At 49.6% G+C, this 21,409-nt stretch overlaps 2 protein-coding genes and 1 long non-coding RNA gene across 3 annotated transcripts; 1 reads left to right on the top strand and 2 right to left on the bottom strand.

The window, feature by feature from the left end:
* Positions 1-643: 643 nt before the first annotated feature.
* Positions 644-6,464, bottom strand: LOC110308671 (spermatogenesis-associated protein 31D1-like). The gene is made up of 4 exons (XM_021181088.2): positions 6,245-6,464; positions 5,496-5,538; positions 4,863-4,923; positions 644-4,121 (listed from the first exon to the last, which is right to left on the bottom strand). The coding sequence occupies exons 1-4, from the start codon at positions 6,440-6,442 to the stop codon at positions 665-667; spliced, it is 3,759 nt and encodes a 1,252-aa protein (XP_021036747.1). The 5' UTR covers positions 6,443-6,464; the 3' UTR covers positions 644-664.
* A 1,894-nt stretch (positions 6,465-8,358) lies between these two features.
* On the top strand, positions 8,359-11,963 carry LOC110308664 (uncharacterized). The gene is made up of 4 exons (XR_002379591.2): positions 8,359-8,466; positions 9,137-9,228; positions 10,479-10,606; positions 11,692-11,963. It is a non-coding gene; the product is annotated as an uncharacterized LOC110308664 (long non-coding RNA).
* Positions 11,964-15,342: 3,379 nt separating this feature from the next.
* Positions 15,343-21,409, bottom strand: LOC110308721 (spermatogenesis-associated protein 31D1-like). Its single transcript, XM_085830838.1, has 3 exons — positions 21,401-21,409; positions 21,232-21,348; positions 15,343-18,518 (listed from the first exon to the last, which is right to left on the bottom strand). Exons 1-3 carry the CDS (start codon positions 21,407-21,409, stop codon positions 15,528-15,530), a joined length of 3,117 nt encoding a protein of 1,038 aa, XP_085686964.1. The 3' UTR covers positions 15,343-15,527.

Raw genomic sequence — 21,409 nt, 5'->3', positions numbered from 1 at the left:
AGCAAGCCAGCAAGCAGCAGCTCTTGAGTTTGCTTCCTTCCCTCAGTGGACATTAACTTGGGATATGTAAGCCAAATAAGCCTTTCGAGTGGCTTTTGGCCATGATGTTTCATCCTAGCAACACAAACCCAGACAGGCTGAAGAAAATGACTCGGGAAGGGAGCTGTGTCTCTTGGTTGGTTTTCCGGGGGCAAGGACAAAGTGACATGGGTTCTGCAGGCTGCGAGCAAGCACCCAGCAGAGGCTGTGCACACGGAAACTCCCGGTGCAAATCTATCCCAGAGTCATGCTTACTGACAACTGTCAAAACCACTCTGAGAGGATTAACTGCTTTTGCAGGTGACACATCTTAGGGTAAGGAGGCCCTCGCTCTCAAGGATGTGAGAGTCAATGAGGGGGAGGTGTGGGCTGCCGCACATCAGCACTTAGGCTGAGCTGAGAGTTAGGAAGCCAGCTGGACCAAAAGTTCTTCTCAAGGCTCATCACATCCATTCCTAACAAGAGAACACAGGGATCCAGGCCACCTCTCAGAGGCACACAGAACTTGGTGAGAGCTGAATGAACCCAGCTGAATGAACACACACACACACACACACACACCACACAAAAGACATTACTTCATGAAAACATTTATTGAGGGTGCTGAGTACTCTTAAGAGGTGGATTATTTCTGGGGGACAAAAGCTTTTCCTCTGAAATTCTGAGCCAGAATTTTCTGTTCACATAACCGAGACATGTCGGCCAACATAGTCCCTACAGCAAACGGGGGCGTCCCCTGAGGAACTTTCCCAGCTCGATTCCACAGAAGATTTTGGCGCAGTTCTGACTCTCTGTGGGACGCGGATGGGCGAGGCTGTAAAGCCTCACATTTCTGGGGCTGTCTGGCCCTTTCTGCCATGCATCTCTTTTGATCAACAAAAGCAGCATCCTGATTGTGGAACCTGGGACTTGACACTTTAGAGACGGGTGCTGGGGGGTGGAGCTGGCGTCCCTGGACTGGGTCTGTTGGGACACAATACTCTCTCTTCGGCTTAGCTTTTACAGGCTTGGTGGGCGGAGATACGGGCACGCGGGGGCGCATGGTATCTGCTGCACCATGCCTGTGCCCCGGTTGCTCCTTGGGGACCTTCCCAAAGTCCCTCAGGGCTTTCTGAGCTACAGTGTTCCCAGGAAAGGTAGCTCTCCCCTTTAGTTCCAGGTCGTGTGCTGGTGACGGTGGAGAAGCGTCTCTTTTCAAGAGGGCTTCCTGTCCTTTGCATTTTCTGTCAGGAGAAAGCCACTGGAAAAAGTGTTTGACGTGCTTCCTGAACTGATGCTCAGGAGGAGACAGAGCCTTCACAGGCGGTGACGGTGGGATAGGCCTTTTCCCATGATTCCCCGGGGTCGGGCTATCCTGCGCTCGGTGACTCTTCCCACTGGGTTGTAACTTCTCAGGCCCTGCAACCCCTGAACCAAGCTCTTCTATTTTCCATGCAGGCCACGACCTCTTGGCAGATTGAGGGCTGTCCTTGTTCAGACCCTTGCCTAAGGGGTGAGCAGGCATCTCGGGCTCTTGTGGCTGCACCTGAGCTGCATTGGTGGGAGCGCTGGAAGGCATCTGATCATGAATGGGTAAAGGTGTGTGAGTGAGTTTATCTGAGACAGGGAACACGACTTTTGGGGGCTCTGAAGCTTGGATGGGCTGACTGTTTTCTGATTCAGATTTCTCCTCCCTGGTCACCTGACAACTAAAGTCAGATGCCCGAATGTTCGGGGGACCTGATATTCCTTCCGGGGCTCTTCCAGCTAACTGGGTACTTTGTGTGCTTGGTGTATTCCCATCTCCATCTTTAGCACTCTTGCACTGGCTGGCTTTCGAGATCTTGGTAGGTCGTGGTTGAAGGCCACCGAGCTGCTCTTTGACTATGTTACTGACCTTGTTGGATACAAATACGTGTTTGTCATCTATCTTTGTCCCTTGAGGCCCCTGGACGATTTTGCTAGAACTTAGGCTCTTACCCACTGGCATGGGGCCAGCCTTAGCCAACATTTTGGGCACATCTGGGCTGGGTCTTTTGGCTTCTGACTCCTCCAGGATGGTGGTGTCGAAGACAACAGATGTCTGCTGCACGCCAGACACTGTAATTCTGTGTTCGCTTTTGATATCTTCATCCTTGATATCAGAAGGTGATTGTCTCTCAGTCTGTTTTTCTTCCTTGCCCACACATGGCTTAAAATGAAGGGGACAATGCTTTAATCCGGACATAGTGATAGGGACCTGACCCTCATTGGTTCCATCGATGTGGCTTTTCAAATGTTCTTTCGGAGGAGTTTCAAATTTTTTCCGACATTGGCTTACCTGTGAGGTCTCTGAGGGTTGGTCTGACAGACTGCCCAAGTGGCTCTGTAGGTTTATCTCATGGTCAGATGGCAGGCCATTGTCTACAGCAGTCTTGGAGTTACTGCAGATATATTTTTGAATAATCTCTAAAGTCTGTTCATGTGCTTTTACTATTTTTCTCTCTATAGAAACAGACTTCTCTTGGGGGCTTCCAGATTGGTTTGACACAGTGTTGGGCCGGGCTTTGTTGTCTTTGTGCTTAAAGTCAGAGAGCCCAGAGCTGCTCTTAGATGCTTCTGGAGGGTCAGGATTCGCCCACAGCTGTGACTTATAGATCCCCTGAGGCAGGCCCCAGCGCTGTAGGATGAGCCTCTTTCGAAGGTGCTGCTCGAACTTCTTCTGGAACCCGTCAGCTAGGGGGAAGTCTCTAGGAGGAACGGACCTGGGAGTTTGGAGCTTGGAGGACTTTATGGCCAGGGAGAGCTTTGAAGGAAGGAGGCGAAGTTCTTCCTGAGGTTTTTGGACCACAGAGGGTAAAGCCCACTCCCTCTCCGGTTCTTTCGCCATCATGTTGTACTCTACATGGTGGATTTCCGATTGCAATAGAGCTTTTGCCTCCTGAGATCTGCGGAAATACACACCGCAAACCCTAACCTGAGATTGAGAGGAAGGTGACGGCCCTGGGAGTGTTTGAAGCTGGGAGTGGGGTGTGGCAAGCTGGATGCTCTGGGACTGAGATTGAGTCAAGGTCTGTGGTTGTCTCTCAGGCAAGGGCAGAGGTGAGGGGGGAGCCAGGGCTGGGGAGTCTGTGGTCCTGTTGAACCAGATGCACATGGAAGAACAGTGAGACGATAGTGTAGTGATACAGCTCACGGACTCGCTGTGGAGATAAGGGAGGCCCCAGAAGTGCTGCATGGGCATGGCCTCTAACTGGCCCCCAGAGCTCTGCACTTGAGCAAGCCCCTGCTGAGGATTCAGTTCACTGAGTATGATGCTACTGCCCTCTAGGGGAAAGGAGGCTCCTAGGTTCTGTAGCTCAGCAGTTGGTTCTGCTTCTCCTTCCCCGTCCTTCAGTGTAAGAACGTCAGCCTGGCTTTCCTCTTGTCTCTCAAGTATTTTCAGGACTTTTTGAGGCACTGTGAAATGGGGTGAGGCTTGTTCCCGCCAAAAATCTTCAGAAGAGTGGTGGTTGGGTATCTCTTGGTTAACGAAGCATTTTAACTGGGATGGGGAGGAGTTCTGAGCACCAGGCTGCTGCTGGTAGGACCCTGGCAAGGCATCACAAGTTGTTGTTGCATGGAGAAACCGGTCACCATGGCTGCCAGCCAAGGACAGAATGTCTTCCGGTCTTAAAGGCCCTTCTGTTTGCTGAGTGCCAGGATGTGCCATGGAAGGAGACTTGGGAAGTGGGTGAGGTAGGAGGTGATCCAGTGGGCAACCAGTGCTTGTGAGAGTGGGCTCTGGTGGCAGAGAGTCACCCTGTGGTGTGTCTTCCAAGGGGGTGAGCGTGCTAGTTGAGAGAATGGAGGGAGGAGGGGGAGAAGATGCAACTGAAAAAGATGAGAGCTGATATCCCGAAGGGCTTGGGGAGAGGGAAGAAGAGAGAGTGAATGAGGCCTCAGTCACAGAAGCTGTGGAGTCCATGGAAGCCATGCTGGATGCAGAGGCAGAGCAGTCTTCTAGGCTGGCCCATGAGAGCAGTCGCCTGACCTTCACCGTGGCTCCATTGCACACATCACAACAGGGATCCTGACAAAGCGCTTGCCGGAAGTAGGAGGGGTCGTAGAGCTGCCCACAGGGGCTGAAGAACACACAAAGTTCAGATCTGTAGTCAGGACCTGGGTTCCAGTTAGCTTTACCTGTCAACTTGACATAACCTAGGCTTTACCTGAGAGAAGAGACTCCGTGGAGGGATTGCCTAGATAAGACAGGCCTGCGGCCAATGTCTATGGAAGGTTGTCTTGGCTGTTTGAAGGCCCGGCCCATCCCTAGGCAGATGGTGCTGCCGTGTTTAAGAAAACTAGCTGACTATGAACCTACCTCCCCTTGAGCTAGCAAGCAGTACTCCCCACAGTGCTTGGCTGTGAAGTAGGTTGCTCACGTCCTTGCTTGGAGGCAATGATGTGTACAGTAGCAGTCAGGCCTGCCTTCAAGTTCCTGCCTTGACTTCCCTCAACAAGTGAGCATGGTCTGGATTTGTAGGCTGAAGTAAACCTTTGCTCCTTAAAATCACTTTTGGTTATGGTGTTTTATCACACCGATAGATTCAAAACTAGGACAACCAGCATGCATAAAAAAGATCTACCTGCCTATCTGGGGTGCAGATACCCAAAGCCTTTGTGCTTATTCCTTTTGCTCTGTCCTTGGCCACCAGGGAGGCTGCAGTCTCACCCCTTACCCCCAGTTTATACACGTATTCCTTTGCTCCTTTAGCTATCCCTTCCCATGACAAGAGTAGGCTATGCAAAGTCCCCGGGACACATTGACCTTGGGGTGGGGTTTTGGGGGGGACAGGCGGTGGAGGAAAGGGGTCAAGAGTCACCTTTGCACAACAGCCTGCAGCTTCCTCCACTCCCGCGCTTCTGCATGGACGTTTCTGAACTCTGGAAGGCAGGGGTATGGGTTGTTTGGAATGAAAGACAGAGAGGTGGGCATCGCATCTCTTCTAAGGGAAACACCTGAGCTACTGGAGTCTGACATCAGGAAACAAGAGGCGTGGTAACGTCACTGGCAACAGTGCCAGCAACGCCTGCTCACCCGTGTTTCCTCATGAGCATCAGTCATCTCAGTCTCCCGTGTTTCATCATGGACACCCCACCCAGGAGCTCACAAGCTGGGCTTCCTCAGAGATGGCTGAGCATCCAGGTGTGAAGTACACACATGATACTAGGAGGTGGGAGCTGGGGCTCCCAAACAACCCATAGTCCTCCCTAGATGCCGCCTGTGCTCACCGCATGGGCAGCACCTACTGCCCAGGTCAGGTATCATTGCTTCCTGCCTGTCGTGAGCTGAGGGGGGACACAGGGCTCCTCCTCAGTCTTCTCTGAGGGCTCTATTGCCAGGGACAGAGTGTGTGCCTGGTGACAGAATAGCCTCAGATCATGGAACTGGATGCTTATGGAAATGACAGGAAGAAAGAAACTGGGGCGGTAAGACCTTCGAGCTGGGAGCCTACCATTAAATGATGTTCTCCTTTCCCGCTTAGCTCTGCCTTGTTGCTGTGAACAAAAAGAAAACATCATTTTTTTTCCTGTTGTTTTCCCTAGGATCCCCAAAACTTCCATTAACCAAGAACATTGTAATTTCCCATCAAGTGAGTTTAATTCCTATCTTTATTATTATTTACTTTCAAAGGTAATAGAATATTTTCAGGTTTTTCCTTCTTTAGGAAAAACAAAAGAAAATTTTCATCTGCAAGTTTCAGGCTGGGAATATCAAGATGACGTCCTGTGCTGAGCAGCACAGACTCTGGGGCCAGAGCTCTGGTCTGGTGATGCTGCCTCTGAGACGACGCTTTCAAAGCTCAGGCTCCAGATTCTGCTCAGAGGTCCCCTGTAGCCAGAGTTGAAAGGCCAGGAGAAGGGGACTGAAGGAACATATGAGGCAGGACTGGGGCCTGGGACCCAATGTCAGCAGACATAGTTCTCCTTCAGAAAGCCTGATGCCTGGAGCCAAGCCATTAAGACCAGGAATGGGTGCTTTATGCTGGACATGGACACCCAGGGAGGGAGGCTATAGATCCAGATGAAACTACCGCCTTTCATCCCAGGCTTCCTGCTCTAAGTCCGCAGTGCTCTCTCCTCTCCACAGTATTGTAATAGCTCAGGTACTGCGCTCAGACAGTCAAACTCACTGGATAGCATGAACGTAGAAAAAGCGACTACAAAAGAAGAGTGCCCCCAGGAAGTCTCCGTATAGCCTTACCTTCCTGACTCCTTGGCTGGTCTGTGTGGGTAAGACGGGTTTCAGTATCAGGTACCTTAGGGACAAAAACAGCATCCCAAGTACACTCAGAATGATGCATTTGGGGTAAATGTCCACGAAGACCGAGCCGATGCTCAACCATGATTCCTTAGCGCTAGTCAGAATGGAGCTATTGAGAATGGAGAGAACCTTTTCCATAGTGTGAATCTCAGGGGCTGCCTAAGGCAGCTGAGAGCTGAGGCTGTAAGTGGGCAGGCCTGCATCACAGAGCAGGGAAGAGTCATAGAGCCATTGTGAGGGCGGGGAGGAGGCTGAGCCCTTAGTCCCCGCCCCGCCCCACTCCCACCCCAGCCCCTTCATGCCCCCACCCTGATTTCATCATTTCTACAGGGAACTTTTCCGTTTGCTCCCTCTGTGTCTGGGGCTTCATCTCAGGCCTTCACTGTTTGCAGCTCTTGAACTGGACCCATGTAGTTCTCCTGCCAACAAACCCTGACGTGGGATCTTCCTTGAAAAGTTTGCTGTTGTTTAGTTGGCCTCAACAGGAGCACTGTCTTCCTACATACATATCTTCAGGACCATTTTACCTCTCACCAAATTAGCTACAAGACGGACTTCCTTTTCCATGTCTTTACTTGTAAAGATCCTGGTAGGCAAGCTGAATAGAAATGGAAGAACTCGTGTAAGCTTGAGGACAATGTAGGCTGGGCACACAAATGCCCAATGACCAACTTTTGTGTTTGAGTCATCTTGCAATGTCTTCAGTCAGAGGGACAGACTAAAATTGCCAAGCTGTCATAAATTCAGGATATACACAGTGAAAATTTCAAGCCTTCTTTTGAGTATGATTATACTGTTTGCTTTTGGTGGCCACGCAGTTGGGAAGCCAGGTCAGGAAGGATTCGGGTTAGTCACAGAGTGGGCTGTGTTTGGTGGTATAGGGAAGAGAGGGGGGCAGTATCAGATGGCAGTCCACCCAGCTGCAGTCTTAGGGAACCCAGCAGGCTGTGTGATCTGTGGATTGTTGGGAGTTAAGTATGCTTTACAGACCTGGATGAGGTAGAGATCCTGGTATGCAAGCTGAATAGAAACTGGAGAACTCTTGTGAGCAGGGGGAACTGTATACAAACGGATACACTGTATATCCATTTTGGTAGGCAAATGTATATTTGTGGGATGGTCAGGCTGGGTAGAGTTGAGCACCTGGGGATGGAGCAGTCTGGGTAGGAGGGGAGCTGAAGGACGGTGTGTGTCAGATCCTGGAAAAGCGGGTAACTATTGGATGGGGGGGGGTGGGCTGGCAGGTCAGCAGGAAGTGTATCAGGGTGAGATGAAGACCAGGGCTGACAATGATGGTCGGTTACTGTGAACTAAACTGAGTTGGGGAACTGTATTGAATATGGTGAGATAGGAACCAAGGCTTCTGGGAAGACTAGGCTAACAAGTGGAATGGCAGAGTAGGCTAGCAGTGTATGTTGGTGATGGGGTACCCTGAGTGGAAGAGGGCAAACTGGGGAGTATGGCAGCCTGGAAGACTAGGATGTGGCTGGTGGCCAGGTGGCCAAAAATGATGCCATAGGACTAGGTCTAGGGACAGAGCAGGATAGCATGCTAGAGGGCCACAGACTAGGGTGAGATGGGCATGTGACAATACGGGGGGGGGGGGGGACATGGCCTGATACACTGACCAGTGTGGCTTTTTAACTGGCTTTCCTAGAAGGTAGGATGAGTAGGAGCAGGTGAGGTGAGGTTTGGTGTGTGTTTGGTGTGCACAGCAGGTATAGAGGACTTGGCACACTGGGAAGACTTGGGTGAACAGGGGAGCAGGCAAGGGCCACCATGTGTCATCACTATAGTGTGTCAGGGAACAAGGGAGGCTGTGGAGACAGGCGGATGCAGATATGGTGAGGACAGAAATGGCTGTTGAAGGCTAGGCGGTAGGTTACAAGAACAGGTGTCACGGCTAGAGGGGGTGACACCACTGAGAGCCTGGGCACAGTGGTTAGCCTGGAGTAAGTCAGGACATCCTACAGAGTAGGGATTGGTAGGAGTGAGTGGTGGCACCAGGCACTATTGTGACACTAGAGATGGGAATGCTGGTGGGTCATGTGACGTCATAATCAGGGGATTTGGGCAAGAGCTCCATGAGAGGAAAAGGGGTCCTACTGCTTGGCATCAGACTAAAGTGACTTGTGGAAGTTGGTTGACTGGCAGCTCGGAAGGTAGGAAGCTAGGCGGAGATGGGGAACAGTGGGGGCTGGGCTGGGCGGGACGGGGAGCGTGAGGCATTGAGTACTGTGGGGTCAGGTATAGAACAGATTGGGTAATCTAGTGTGATGTGGTAGAGCAAACACTAGTGTCTCGGTTAGGTTTTCCATTGCTGTGAACAGACACCATGACACAAGACAACTTTTACAAATGACAACGTTTAGTGGGGGCTGGCTTACAGTTTCAGAGCTTCAGTCCATTATCATCATGGTGGAAAGCATAGCAGCATCCAGGCAGGCATGGCGCTGGAGAAGCGGAGAGTTCTACATCCTGATATGAAGGCAGTCTGAAAGCCCACCCCTGCAATGATACACTTCCTCCAACTAGGCCACGCCTCCTAAGAGTGCCACTCCCTATGGGCCAAGCATATTCAAGCTACCATAACTAGGGTGTGGGGTGGGTGTGGGCCCGGGATGTTCTGAATGGCACGTGGGATGTCCTTCCCACTGATGGGATCATGTGAGGGTGGACACTAGGCAGACTCACTTATCTGAAACCTCAAGGACAGATTGCCATTGGTAAGGTGCATCAGGGTGACAGAAGAACAGTGTGCAACTTTGGACTACAAGGATTTGGGTTACAGTGTTTCAAAGTCTTATGTTGAGACTCTTGATGCGTTTGCAGCTTCCTGGTGTATGGGGTGAGAAGATGGGGATCTAGTTTAACGTTCTGCATGCAGACACACTCTGTCTGTTGAAGATGCTATCATCGTCCTGGTGTGTATTTCTTATGCCTGGTGGGTGTTGGGGATTAGATCCAGGCTCTTGTGCCTGTGCAGCAAGCACTTTAACCAACTAACTAGCCCACCTCCCAGCTCCTGGATCTTAAATTAGTATATTAGATCCCTGTTTCACATACTGAGTCCTAAGTTGGGGCAGTGATTCCCTCCAATGACTAAGATTACACCTTTTAAAAGAAAGAGCTCTTTTTTTGTAGGGTTTGGAGATGAGTGTGTGCATGTATTTGTGGGTAGGTGTATGTGCACACGTGTGTTCAGATGTATGTGCATTTGTGTGCATGTATGTGGGGGGATCAGAGGTTACTATCTTTTTGTCTTCTATTGCTTCCCATTTTAAAAACTGGGTGTGTTATTTAATATTTATGCATGTATGTGATGCTTGCATCATTTCTTTCACCTCTAGTTCCTTCCCAATCCTTCTCTCTCCCAACTCCTCCCACAACCCCCCCCCCTGAAGAAAGGGATTGTCCTTTCTCTGCCAGCCATCAGCTCTCAGTGGCTCCTCAGAAGGGATGAGGGTTCATAAGCTACTGCCCATCATGCTGGGTCTGTCTGGCTCCCTCTTGTGTATGCAATCCTAGCCACTGAGTTCATTTGTACAGTTGTGCTGACATGCCTGATAAATACGATTTCTCTGAAGACCTCCAAAGTACAGACCTCTTAGTTGCCTCCCTCTGGTCCTTACGGCCTTTCCACCCCCTCTTCTGAGCCTTGGTGGGGGGGACAGAATGAACTAAGCCCCCCACGGTTTCTTATTTTCTGCATGTTGGCCAATTCCACCTCATTCATATATATATATATATATATATATATATATATATATATACACACACACACACACACCAGTTTGGTGTATATATATGTGTGTGTGATATATATATATATATATATATATATATATATATATATACACCAGACTACCATCTGGTCAGCAAGTCTCCATCCCACAGCCCTGAGGTCCCAGGCACACACCACTGCACCCTCCAGCACTGGGGTCCCAGGCACACACCACTGCACCCCCCAGCACTGGGGTCCCAGGCACACACCGCTGTGCCCAGCTTTTTATGTAGATGCTGGGAATTTGACATCAGATCTTTGTGCTTATGTGGCAAGCATGTTACAGACTGAACCCGTGGGTGACCTTGGATCCACGAGGCCATCAACAGAGTTTAGGTTGTTTCCACCTGACAACATGATCCCTGATGTTGTGGGCTCACTCTCTTTCAGAATTCTCTCAGGACAGAGAAACAGCCACATGGAGGGCTTTCCTCAACAGCACAGGAAGGTGTTCATGCCCAGCACTCAGGAACTCTGCAACTGTCAAGGACTCCCACCTTATCCTCAGGCTTTTCTAGGTACCTCAGTCAGCAGGCTCTTGCCCTTAAGCCAGTTGAATTAGGTTATCTTTTGGATCCAAAGTATGCATCTTTATATATGAGGATGCTCTGTGCCTGGCTTTCTGACCCAGGTAAACCTCCTAAATGCAGGCAACTTTCTCTGTCTCTCAGGATGCGCTCATGTGAAAACCCACCTGGACTCAAACCCCAAAGTGAAACTAGCAAACCTGCTTAAGTCCCCATGTTAAGTGCAGGACAGTCCAGCACTGGTCTTTCCTGGTCCTCTCCCCTTTTAAAGTATGTCATATTTCTATTGAAAGTGTTAGTCTACTATTCCAGCAACCATTGTCAAGGTGCATGCTCTACTGAGCCACTTAACACAATTACCTCCCACGCCTCAGAGAACACATGCATTTTACATATTTGGTGTTAAAGCCAAGTAAATATCCCAGAGGTTTTGTTTAAATGCTTTCTTTCACGCTCAAAATGGGAGTGGCTGATGCTCTCCATGTCACAGAAAAGGAAAGTTACGTAAGAGGTGAGTGTGAGAACTCTGCTTTCCAAAACATCCCAGGGACCCCAAATGTAAGGTAGATGAGCAGCTAAGGTTTGCTCTGCAAACCTCAAATTCTCATTAGATGATTCATCAATGTAGTGCAGTGCTGCTGTTTACTAGTCATCAACAATCATCAATGTAAATACTGTCTTCAAAAGGCCTGCAATGTTCCCACTTACGAGAACCGCCTGCAGGGAGAACTCTTGCTTACACAAACCCAAGGAAGAAAGGAAATGTATGCTGATGTAATAAGGCCCTAATCCTGGTCCCTTGGTTACAATGTTCCTTATTCAGTGGTCAATCTCAGGCTATGATTATGCAATGTATTTGATTTGCTTTGGCTTCTCTCAGCTTCCCACACAGTAGGGCTGCATGCAAAGTTTATTTGATCCTACAATGAATCTTGCTGCTTCCTACGGGTGACCCACCCAAGGCCTTCAAATTTATAACAGAGCCTGTTTTTATAAACTAGTTTCAGAACTAAAACCATAGCCACCATGAAGGAGCTCTTGCAGTGTGTAACACATTGGTGTTTCTGTCTTGCTAGCAAAATCTCTCCTCCCCTGCCTTTGGTGAAGTTGCTACCACATGGGGTGTGCCCATCTGCAGGAAATGGAGGAAGGACCTCAGCCAGTAATCAGCAAGTGTGTGACCGACAGCCTCGACCAAAATCCCTCCAGAATTCCATGAGACAACCTGGAAATGGGCTATTCCCCAATCAAGCCTTTCAATACAGGCTTGTCAAAGACCCCCAAAGCAGAGAATGCAGGGTTCAGAGACCGAGACAATAAGTTAGGTTCTTAACCAATAAATTTAAGGTACCCATAACACCAGTAGATGATTATTAATACATGCCAGGATCATTGTGGCGGGAGGTGTGATGGGAGGTGTAAGAAGGGTAGAAAGAGATCATTCCATCCTCAAAGAGATAAATACAGAATCCAGCAGCACCCCACAGGGACAGTCTCCATGTTGAAAGGAACCTCCACCCCCCACACTGCTACAGTTAAACTATAGCATTTTTGTGCCACAAAGTCCAGTATGTCATGAGCTGATGGATGGAGGAGGTCGTGAGGGTGAGAGAATGGCTTCCCTCCCATTGTTCTCTTCTCCTCTTCCCAGTCCTGACTTTTTGATTCTTCTCATTCTTCTTTATTCTCACATGCAGGGTAGCCTTGCAGGCCATCTCTACAGGTGATTGCTGAAGGGCTTTTGTTCTGTGGATTCAGGAATCCAGCATCCTGGGGAATTTCCTGGGGCAGGGAGCCTCTTCTTTTCCATCTGAGTGCCCATATGTGTAAAGATACCTCATTTTCAAGTTAGGAATAGTGTCACTGTCAGAGAGAGCAACATGGCGCCATATACAATAGTTTCTGGAGCCTGAGCCAGTCCCAAAGCAGTGCTAATCTATGGTCACACACACACACACTTCACACAGTGACTACATAGGTCTACAGACACACCTCACACACACTTCACACAGTGACTACATAGGTCTACAGACACACCTCACACACACACATACATACACATATATACACAGTGACTACTCAGGTCTACACACACACACACACATACCTCACACAGCAACTACTCAGGTCTACAGACACACATGTACCTCACACAGCAACTACTTAGGACTACACACACACACATACACACACACACACTTCACACAGCAACTACTCAGGTCTACACACAACTCTCACACAGTGACTACTCAGGTCTACAGACACACACACACACATCTCACACAGCAACTACTAGGTCTACAGACACACATGTACCTCACACAGCAACTACTTAGGTCTACAGACACACAACTCTCACACAGTGACTACTCAGGTCTACAGACACACACACCTCACACACTGACTATGAAGGCCTACACACGCACACACAGACACACACCTCACACAGTGACTATGCACTCAAGTCAGTATATAAGAATGGAAACATCAGGAAAAACCTTCTTAGCTCTGAGCCCTTTCAGCTGCAGTTTCTGTCTTTTCTGTGTCTGTGAAGAGCAGATAAAGAGGGCCTGTCAAATGTTACCCTTTCCCACTAGTGTAAGACTGGAGAGCAGGGCCCTCACCACACCCTTCGTGAGGGGACAGAGTGATGGCTCTTGTGAACAAGTGACTTTCAATCCTCATAAAGGTAACGAGATCTGAGCAGAAACTTTGTCTCCATCATTGATCCCAGAGTTTTGGCTACCTGCATGCCGCAGGGGACATCTGTCTTCATTGTACCAAAGATGCCCAGCTGTGAGGGAGGCCCTGTGAGTGAGTAAGGGAACAACAGTTTCATGTGCTGGGTTCTGTAGGTTTTTTCTCACCTGAAGCTGCCTGAAGCTGGAGAATGGCCTTGGAGACCTAGTGCTGCTCCTTTCACAGAGGTTCCCAGAACTTCAAAGCCACCTGCAAGTCTGACTCAAAGGGGCCTGGCACCCCCTCTTCTGGCCTCAGTGGGCACCCAACCCATAAATACATATACACATGAATACAAATTCTAATTTTAAAATAGGAAGGCAGAGATCTCTGTGAGTTTGAATTCTGCCTGGTCTACACAGCAAGTTCAATTCAGGAGCAAGTAGGGCCATATAATTAGACAATAATTATATATCATCATCATCATAAAAAAATAAAATGGGAGATTTCAAAACACATCTCTTAAAAAGCACAAAATGGATACAAGCGCAGTTTAAAAGCCGACCTGTCAGCATGACCATTTAGCAGAACAAAACCAGTAGTGGGTTCTACAGCAATAGCATTACAGTGCCATGTATGAAACTCCCTCCTGTGGGCCATGCCTGAAAACCCCCTCAGCTGTGCACCAAGAGGGACACTGCTCAGCAGGTCCATATCACCGCTTGCAAAGCCCAGCACTTGCCAGGTGAGACCACTGATTTCTGTTATCCTATAGCAGCAGCAAAAGAGCTAGCCAGCTGCAAGTTTCCCAGGTGGTTTAAGACTGTATGTCCTGTAGCCATGATGGGTAGTGTCTTCAGCACTAGGGTGTTGGCATATAGTTGCAGTGAGTGACCAAAGCAATGGCAACAGCCTGGTGCTGATTTGGAGATCTCTGGAGCAGCTCTGAATAAATTTGTAGGGAGGTATCCCAAGCCTTATGCTTATCCCTATAGACCTGGGCTGCTCTCAGCCTTGGCCGGAGAAGTCTCTTTTGGCAGTGGGCAGTCTACACAGAGACACAGCTGGGCAAGGTGCTGAGAGTGAGAGACAAGTGCTCAGCCCTAAATGTCACCAAGGCTCAGGAAACATCAGGGAAGAGAGAGTGAGGAGGTATTACCTGTGCAAGGTCTATACAAGATCAGGTCAGCCACAATCCCACCATGGGTGGGGTAGACAATATCCATGCCCCACCCCAGACTGAGGGGGTTCTGGCAGTGGGGAACTGCTGGGGAGGAAGAGCCATCTTTTAAGAGATGTATTTATGGGGCTGGAGAGATGGCTCAGTGGTTAAGAACACTGACTGCTCTTCCAGAGGTCCTGAGTTCAAATCCCAGCAACCACATGGTGGCTCACAGCCATCTGTAATGGGATCCGATGCCCTCTTCTGGTGTGTCTGAAGACAGCTACGGTGTACTCATATACATAAAATAAAATTTATGTGTAAGTATGTATGTCTCCATGTCTGTCACCTGTGTGTGAGTGCCCACAGAGGTCAGAAGTCATTTCCCCTGAAGCTGGAGTCACAAGTGTTTATAAGCTACCTGTTGTTGTGATGGGAATTGAACTCAGGTCCTCTGGATGAACAAACACTTTTAGTCCCTGTTTGAAGACTCGGCCACTAGTAGGTTTTGCATGCTCCAAAGGATGGTCGTCTTCCTCCGAGCCATGGGCAGCACTCACTGGCCTTAGTGGGCTATATATAAAAGGCATGAAGTTGGGAGGGGCTGTGTGTTAGGGAAACACTGGGGCAGGACGTTGGAATAGATATATTCCATTATCTATACCTATGAAGTTCCCAAAGTAAAAACAATGTTTCACAAACCAGCGATATCAAACTCTTCATAACTGAGCTGGAAGGCCACTGTCCAGCACCCGTGCCAGGGAACAGACATCTATTTGAACGGATCCCCCTTTCACTGAGCATCTTCTGAAAAGTCCCGCAACCTAGGCCCACAGTTCAAGACACAGAGCACCCCAGACTGTCAGAAGAAACATTTATTCATGGTTCTGTTAAACAGGTTATTTCTCATCACAGGGCGTATGGCTCTAAAAATATTTTTTAAAGAAAATTTTAGACAAAGACTCGATCCCGTTGTGGAAGCTTTCTCGTCTACCCTTTCCACAGACAGTCCGGGTGAAAGGTCACTGAGCCTGTAGCAGATGTGCGAGGCGGGAGGCATAGGATGCACCTTCATGCAAGCGGAGCTTGCACAGAACTCAGACTCTCCGGAGCAGAGGGAGGGTACTCAAAAGGTACGGGGCGATGTCTCTGTCCAAGGCTCAGCATATGACTTGGACCAGGGGTGATGGCTGTCTGGGGACAGGAGCAGTTACTTGCTTCTCCATGATGGCCATTGGCAGCCCCAAGGTTGGAAGGCTGTCCCTTGAGCGCTGGCTGGGCGGGCATGGTCGTCTGGCTCCACTCCAAGAACTCGGATTTCTGCCCATACAACATCTTATCTTCCAGGAGTTTCCCAAGGGATGCCATGAGTTCATGAGCTTCTGGAGGCCCGCAGCTCATAAAGAGAGCCCTGTCTTTCTCCGATTTATGTCTTGGGCTGTCTTTGCTGGAATAAAGCCACTGGAAAAATTGTCCTATCTTTTTTCTGAAGTAACTGTCAGGAGGATGTTCCCTCTTGCCTGATTTCTCCTTACTAGGTTGGCTCTTCTTTCCTGCTTTGGGTGTCTCTAATTCCTGAGGGTCGCTTCTACCATTTTCTTTTCTGGATACGGGCAACGCCAGTCTCTTCTGAGCTGGTATGAAATTCTTTAAGATTCTTTTGAAGACACTGGGCTCTTGCCACGGATCCACACTGATTCCGGTGCTATACATGTGGCTTTGCGTGTCCCAGAAGACGGAGACGTCTGCACTAGACACACTGTTGGAAGAAGACGGCAGCGAGTAGCCCGAGAAGCTGTCTGAGACAAAGGATGACTCGTCCTCCCAGGCTTCACTCTGGCTCTGTGGCTGATCCTCCAACTTTGACCTTAGTTCCTTAAACAGCTGTTTCTTAAAGTCCGGTGCTGTTGGATCTTCAGGGACTGACATCCTTGATGAGCTCTGCCCTGTGGCCACCAGGGGGCTTGATAGACTCTCATCTTTTTTGGTGGAACTTTCTGACTTGATTATAGAATCAGACCCTGACCTAACAAACAGCTCCCTGGCCTTGAGTATCATCTCTCTGAGCATGTTGGGTGTCACTGTGTATTTTGGATTCTTTTCTACACTCAGTCTGCTTTCAGCAATTACTAGATGAGAAGCAGAACTTGCTCTCTCATTCTCTGAGTCGGACGGAGTCACATCTTCCTTTATGGGCTGCTCCTGTCTGGGTCTGCTTTGTAGTTCAGCCTTGTTCTGGCTCAGGTCCGGGTTGCTGGGCCTGTCATCCTCAACCGTCTGGACCGTCTCTGAAACATCCGAGGTGTGGCTAGAGACTGACTGTCTCAGGGACCTCTCTCCTTCGCTGTCTACATGTAAGAGGGTGAGAGAGTAATCTGAGGTGGGGGCTGAGTCTGTGGTTTCTATCTTGTCTCCATGGAGAAGGTCGGAGCTTCCCCTGAGGGGACTGGGAAAGTTACTTTTCAAGTCCAACCCAGGAATACTGTTTAATGATAAGGGGAGATCAGACTGAGAAAGGGGCCATGTTTTTGCTTCTCTCAAAATATAGAATTTTATGGATTCAATAACCTTGATGGGGAGGCCCCATTGCTGACTCACACGGAACCTTATGAGATGGGCTTCCAGCATCTTCTGGGTCTTGCGATCAAGAAAAGGTATTTCTGGAATAGCAGTATCACAGTGAATCTTTCCCAGGGGTGATCTCCAGAGAGACGCATCTTCAGTGAGCCATGAACAACACACCATGATTGGGATCCGACCCATAGTGATCTGCCAGCACTTCCTGCTCATGTGCAACCTCAGAATGCTTCTCATGTGTCTTTGGTCCAAGTTCTTCTTTGAGATGGTGAGCTGTTCATTTTCCAAGTCAGTCCTTGAGTGATACGCCAACTCCCCCTCTGTCTCAGGGATAGCCTTCAAACCATTCAGTATACAACATCCCGAGATCATTTGTGTATTGTCTAATGGGCATTTCCCTAGGATCTGGCCAAGGTTCTTGGCTGCATCCTTTCTTAGCTGTGGCTTCATGGGGACCTTCATGCAATAACTCTCCGAGTGACTTAGTTCTCCATTCCCAGGGTCAGCACAGATGTTGCCCCAGTGTACGCAGCATTGAGACTTAGCGTATTTGTAGTTGTATGAAGATACTCCTGTTGGTTTGAACTGAGTGTTCATCACTTCTGGCACTCCTGGCCTACTGCACAGCTCGAAGCACGAGGGTGAGGTTAGGTTGTTTGGTCCATAGGGGTCCAGGTTGTTCTGATGTTCACTGCTGAAATGAAAAAGGCCAGACCCGGGGACGGAGACATAGGTCTGTGAAGACTGGCTGCCCACGGGAAAGCTGTGAACTGGAAGACCAAGGGCAGTTTCATATTGCTGGCATTCAGGGACCAAACCCCACAAACTATCTTGAGGATTCTGCACCAAGTGATATTGCAAGTGTCCTTTCCCATTTATGACGTCAGAGACGGCCCTGGTCTGTGGTATCTGGAGTGCACTCCCATAGGGTAGAGATGGCAAGGCCATGGAAGACCATGGAGATTGCATGTGGGCCTGGGGCATTTCCTCAGTAAGAGTCTGTGGCTGGGGAGCTACCTTAGGCAAAGGTTGAGGATGAACCAGGGTGAGGGGCTGGGGAAGGGCTGGAAAACCATGACTCAGTACTGGGCCTGAAGCTGCTTTACAGACCCCATTGAACAGCACAAGGCAAGGCTCTGGTGAGTAGCTGCTCACAGGAACCAGGAGAGTGGCCATGATGGACTCGCTGTGCAGAGAGGGGAGACCCCAGAAGAGCTGGCTGTGGTTCTGGCCCAGGTCTCCCTCTGGAATCTTCACACACAGGACCTGGTCAGAAGCCTCCAAATACTTCCGTTTCCCTTTCATTTTCAAGTTGATTTTCGGGACCTGGGTGTCTAGGTTAGTGACGGTCGAACCCGGCGAATTCCACGGGGCTGTGGGTTTGCCTTCTGACCTCCTGGGATCTGGAGAAATGCCATCCCTCCTTTTCACCTCCTCCAGAGTCTGGAGAGACATTTTCTTTCTCATTTGTCTCTTCGAGAGTTCCTGTATGTGAAGAGCAAGAGAGGAAATCGGGCCTGTGCCTCCTTACGCAACCCCCCACACAGGAAAGCTTTCTCCTGCCGAGAACCAGCGTGACGATCTCACGAGGTGAGACGTGTGTCCTCTGAGGAGAGCCATCAGGGTTGGTCAGGGTTGATCTACTTACTGAAGACAAGGTGGTCTGGTTGGATCACAGAGTTATCTTCCTAGTGTGAAGTGTTCCCAAGGATGGGGGTGTGTGCAGCAGGGGTAGGGAACGGTCACTTGGGATTTCAAACCCAAGGGAGGACTAGGTGCTACTGTCAGAGAGCTACCTAGTGAGAATGAAAGCAAGCTCCCCTCCCCCGCAGGGGTGCCCTGGTTAGGTGACAGGATGGAGGGAGGGTGGGAAAAGGCCCAGGCAGAGGGGCTTAGATTAGGTTCCCTAGAGGTGCCAGAGACATTGAAGACAGCCACAAGAGCTACAGAAGCCAAAGGGACCAGAGATGGGGCACTAGGTACTGGTGATGCCAGGCACAGCAGATGGCTGACCTCAGCAGGACACAGTAAGTAGCTGCTATCGTGATGCCCACTCACGGGGCTTCAAAGCCCTTGTAAGGACCAAAACAAGGAGCAGCCAGCCATGTGGCTGACCTCAGCTAAGATCACCTGAGGCCTGTCAGTCTGTCACATCTCTGACCTAGAAAAACTCTCAAGTTTCTACAAAGCTCCCAGCCACTTGTGCTTTCTAGCGACTATCCCTCCCAACACTAGGGTGGGCTGCACCAAGCTCCCGGGGTGCACAGACCATGTTTCGAAGGCAACAAGGCTAAAGGGAAATTCATGAATCACCTTCCAGAACAAACAATGTCTTCCCTTCTCCTGTTTCTCTCTGGAAAGCTCTCCAAACTGGAAAACACGAACAGTAGTTTATATGGCATTGTGGTTGTTAGCCTCAAATGGAAATTTGGTGGGATCAATAAGCCTTAGAAAGGAGTCCTTGCTCATGGCTGTGAGGCATTTTATAGATTAGTTTAATGAGATGGGAAAACCCATGCTAAATGGCAGCCCTGGTCAGCAGGCTGAGGCCCTGGACTTCTTTTACACAGAGGAGAAAGCAAGCCCTCATGGATCTCAGCCTCCTGACAGCAGATACAATGTAATGAGCCACCTCAAGCTCCCACTACCCTGGCCTCCCCATCAGGACAGAGTGTATGCTTGAACTGTAAACCAAAGCAAACTCTTACTAAATAGCTTCTGTCACAGTATTGCATTGTGGCAACAGTAAACATAGCTAATACAGAAATGAAGGTTGAGACACAAAGATTCTATAAGAGTCCTTTTATGGGAAACAGAAGATACCTGCGTGCTCAGGAGGAGCACAGCATTTTACATGATGATGCCAGGAGACAGAAGTCATGACTTCAAGCAACCAGTGGGCCATCTTAAACTTCTCTTGGTGAGCAAGAAGGACCCAGTGCCCTTCTTACCAACTGCTTCATACTGATTTCTGTATTAGCCACCTCTCTGTTGCTGTGATAAAAATAGCAAGAGCAAAGCAACTTGTAGATGAAAGGATGCGTGTGGGTTTACAGTTCCAAAGGATTAAGAGTCTGTTGTGCCAAGAATCCTAGTCAGCAGGCCAGTAGCTATGGTGGCAGGAAGAGTGGAAAACCCACATCTCGAGCCACAGGCAGGAAGCAGGAAGCAGAGGGCGCAGACTTGAAATGGTGTGAGTCTTTAAGCTCTTACAGTTCTTCCCTGGGGACATACTTTTCCTTCAACAAGGCTATGCCTCTGGAGCCTTACCCAAAGCAAGACCACCTATTGGAGACCAAGCATTCAAATGCCTGAGACTATGGGGTGACATCTCACTCAAACCACCACATTCCAAGAGCCGCCACTTGGAGAAATGCCCCAGGTATAAGCCATTTCTGAGAGAGCTGTCTCCTGAGAGGCACTGTGCCTAGAAAATGATGTCATTGGACCGTGGGCCCAGGATCTTGGGAGGGGGGTCCTTGAGGGGCTCAGGTGGAACAGAGCAGGCGATGGCTTTACTACCACCCGCTGCTGTTCTGTTGGTCCTACCCTGTGCTAAGAATGAAAGAATGAGGGAGTAGGGACTTTTCCCGCTTCTCTTGGACGTCTAATATACAAGAACACCGACTTCAAATAACAGTTTCCCGTCCTAATTTTGAAAGACAGTCGTCATTTTCAATTGTTCTTTGGGAAACTAAAGGGAGAGTTTGTGACATCATAAAGGATGCTCTCAGCCCAAGCGCTCTACTCCAGGTATTGACTCTGGCCAGCAGCCTTAGCTCAGCACCTCGGAAAGCTCCGCGTCCTAGGGACAAAGCTTAGACTCCTCCAGGCTTTGCTCAGAGTCTCTCAGGGGCCTCTCCGCCAGCCCAGCTAAGGAAAGGCCTGCTGAAGGAGCTTGAGAGGTGGGACAGGGCAGACTAAGTGTCAGGAGATACTGCCCTTCAGAGAACCCACCATGTGGAACTAAGCCAATGAGACCAGGAATCTGTGCATCTAGAGAGGTGTCCGTGGGCCCAGATGATAACCCTGGTCCTCCTTGGATCCCCGCCCTGCCAGACCTCATTCCCTAGGGAAGCAGTGCTCTCTTCTCTCCTCAGCATCCCCCTTCAGACATCTCTGTGAGAAGCCAAACTCTAAACTCACCCAATCCTATTAACCAAGACTCGCTCCAGGGAGTTCACCGCTTCTACCTCACCTTTCTGAGGCCTTGCCGTTTCCACAGCAACAGAATGAAGTCAGTATGAGGTGTGGCAGGAACAGGAGAAGCAACCCCTGCACTCAGCAAGGTAGAGTGGGCCAGTGTCCGAGAGCACTGAGCCAAAGCTCAGCCATGGTTCCGTAGCGCTGCTCGGAATGGAGAGCACCTTCCGCAT

The sequence above is a fragment of the Mus caroli genome, unplaced genomic scaffold (assembly GCF_978045245.1).
Source record: "Mus caroli unplaced genomic scaffold, Mus_caroli_1 scaffold_15, whole genome shotgun sequence".
NCBI lineage: Eukaryota > Metazoa > Chordata > Mammalia > Rodentia > Muridae > Mus > Mus caroli.
This window is presented reverse-complemented; position numbering and strand designations above follow the sequence as displayed.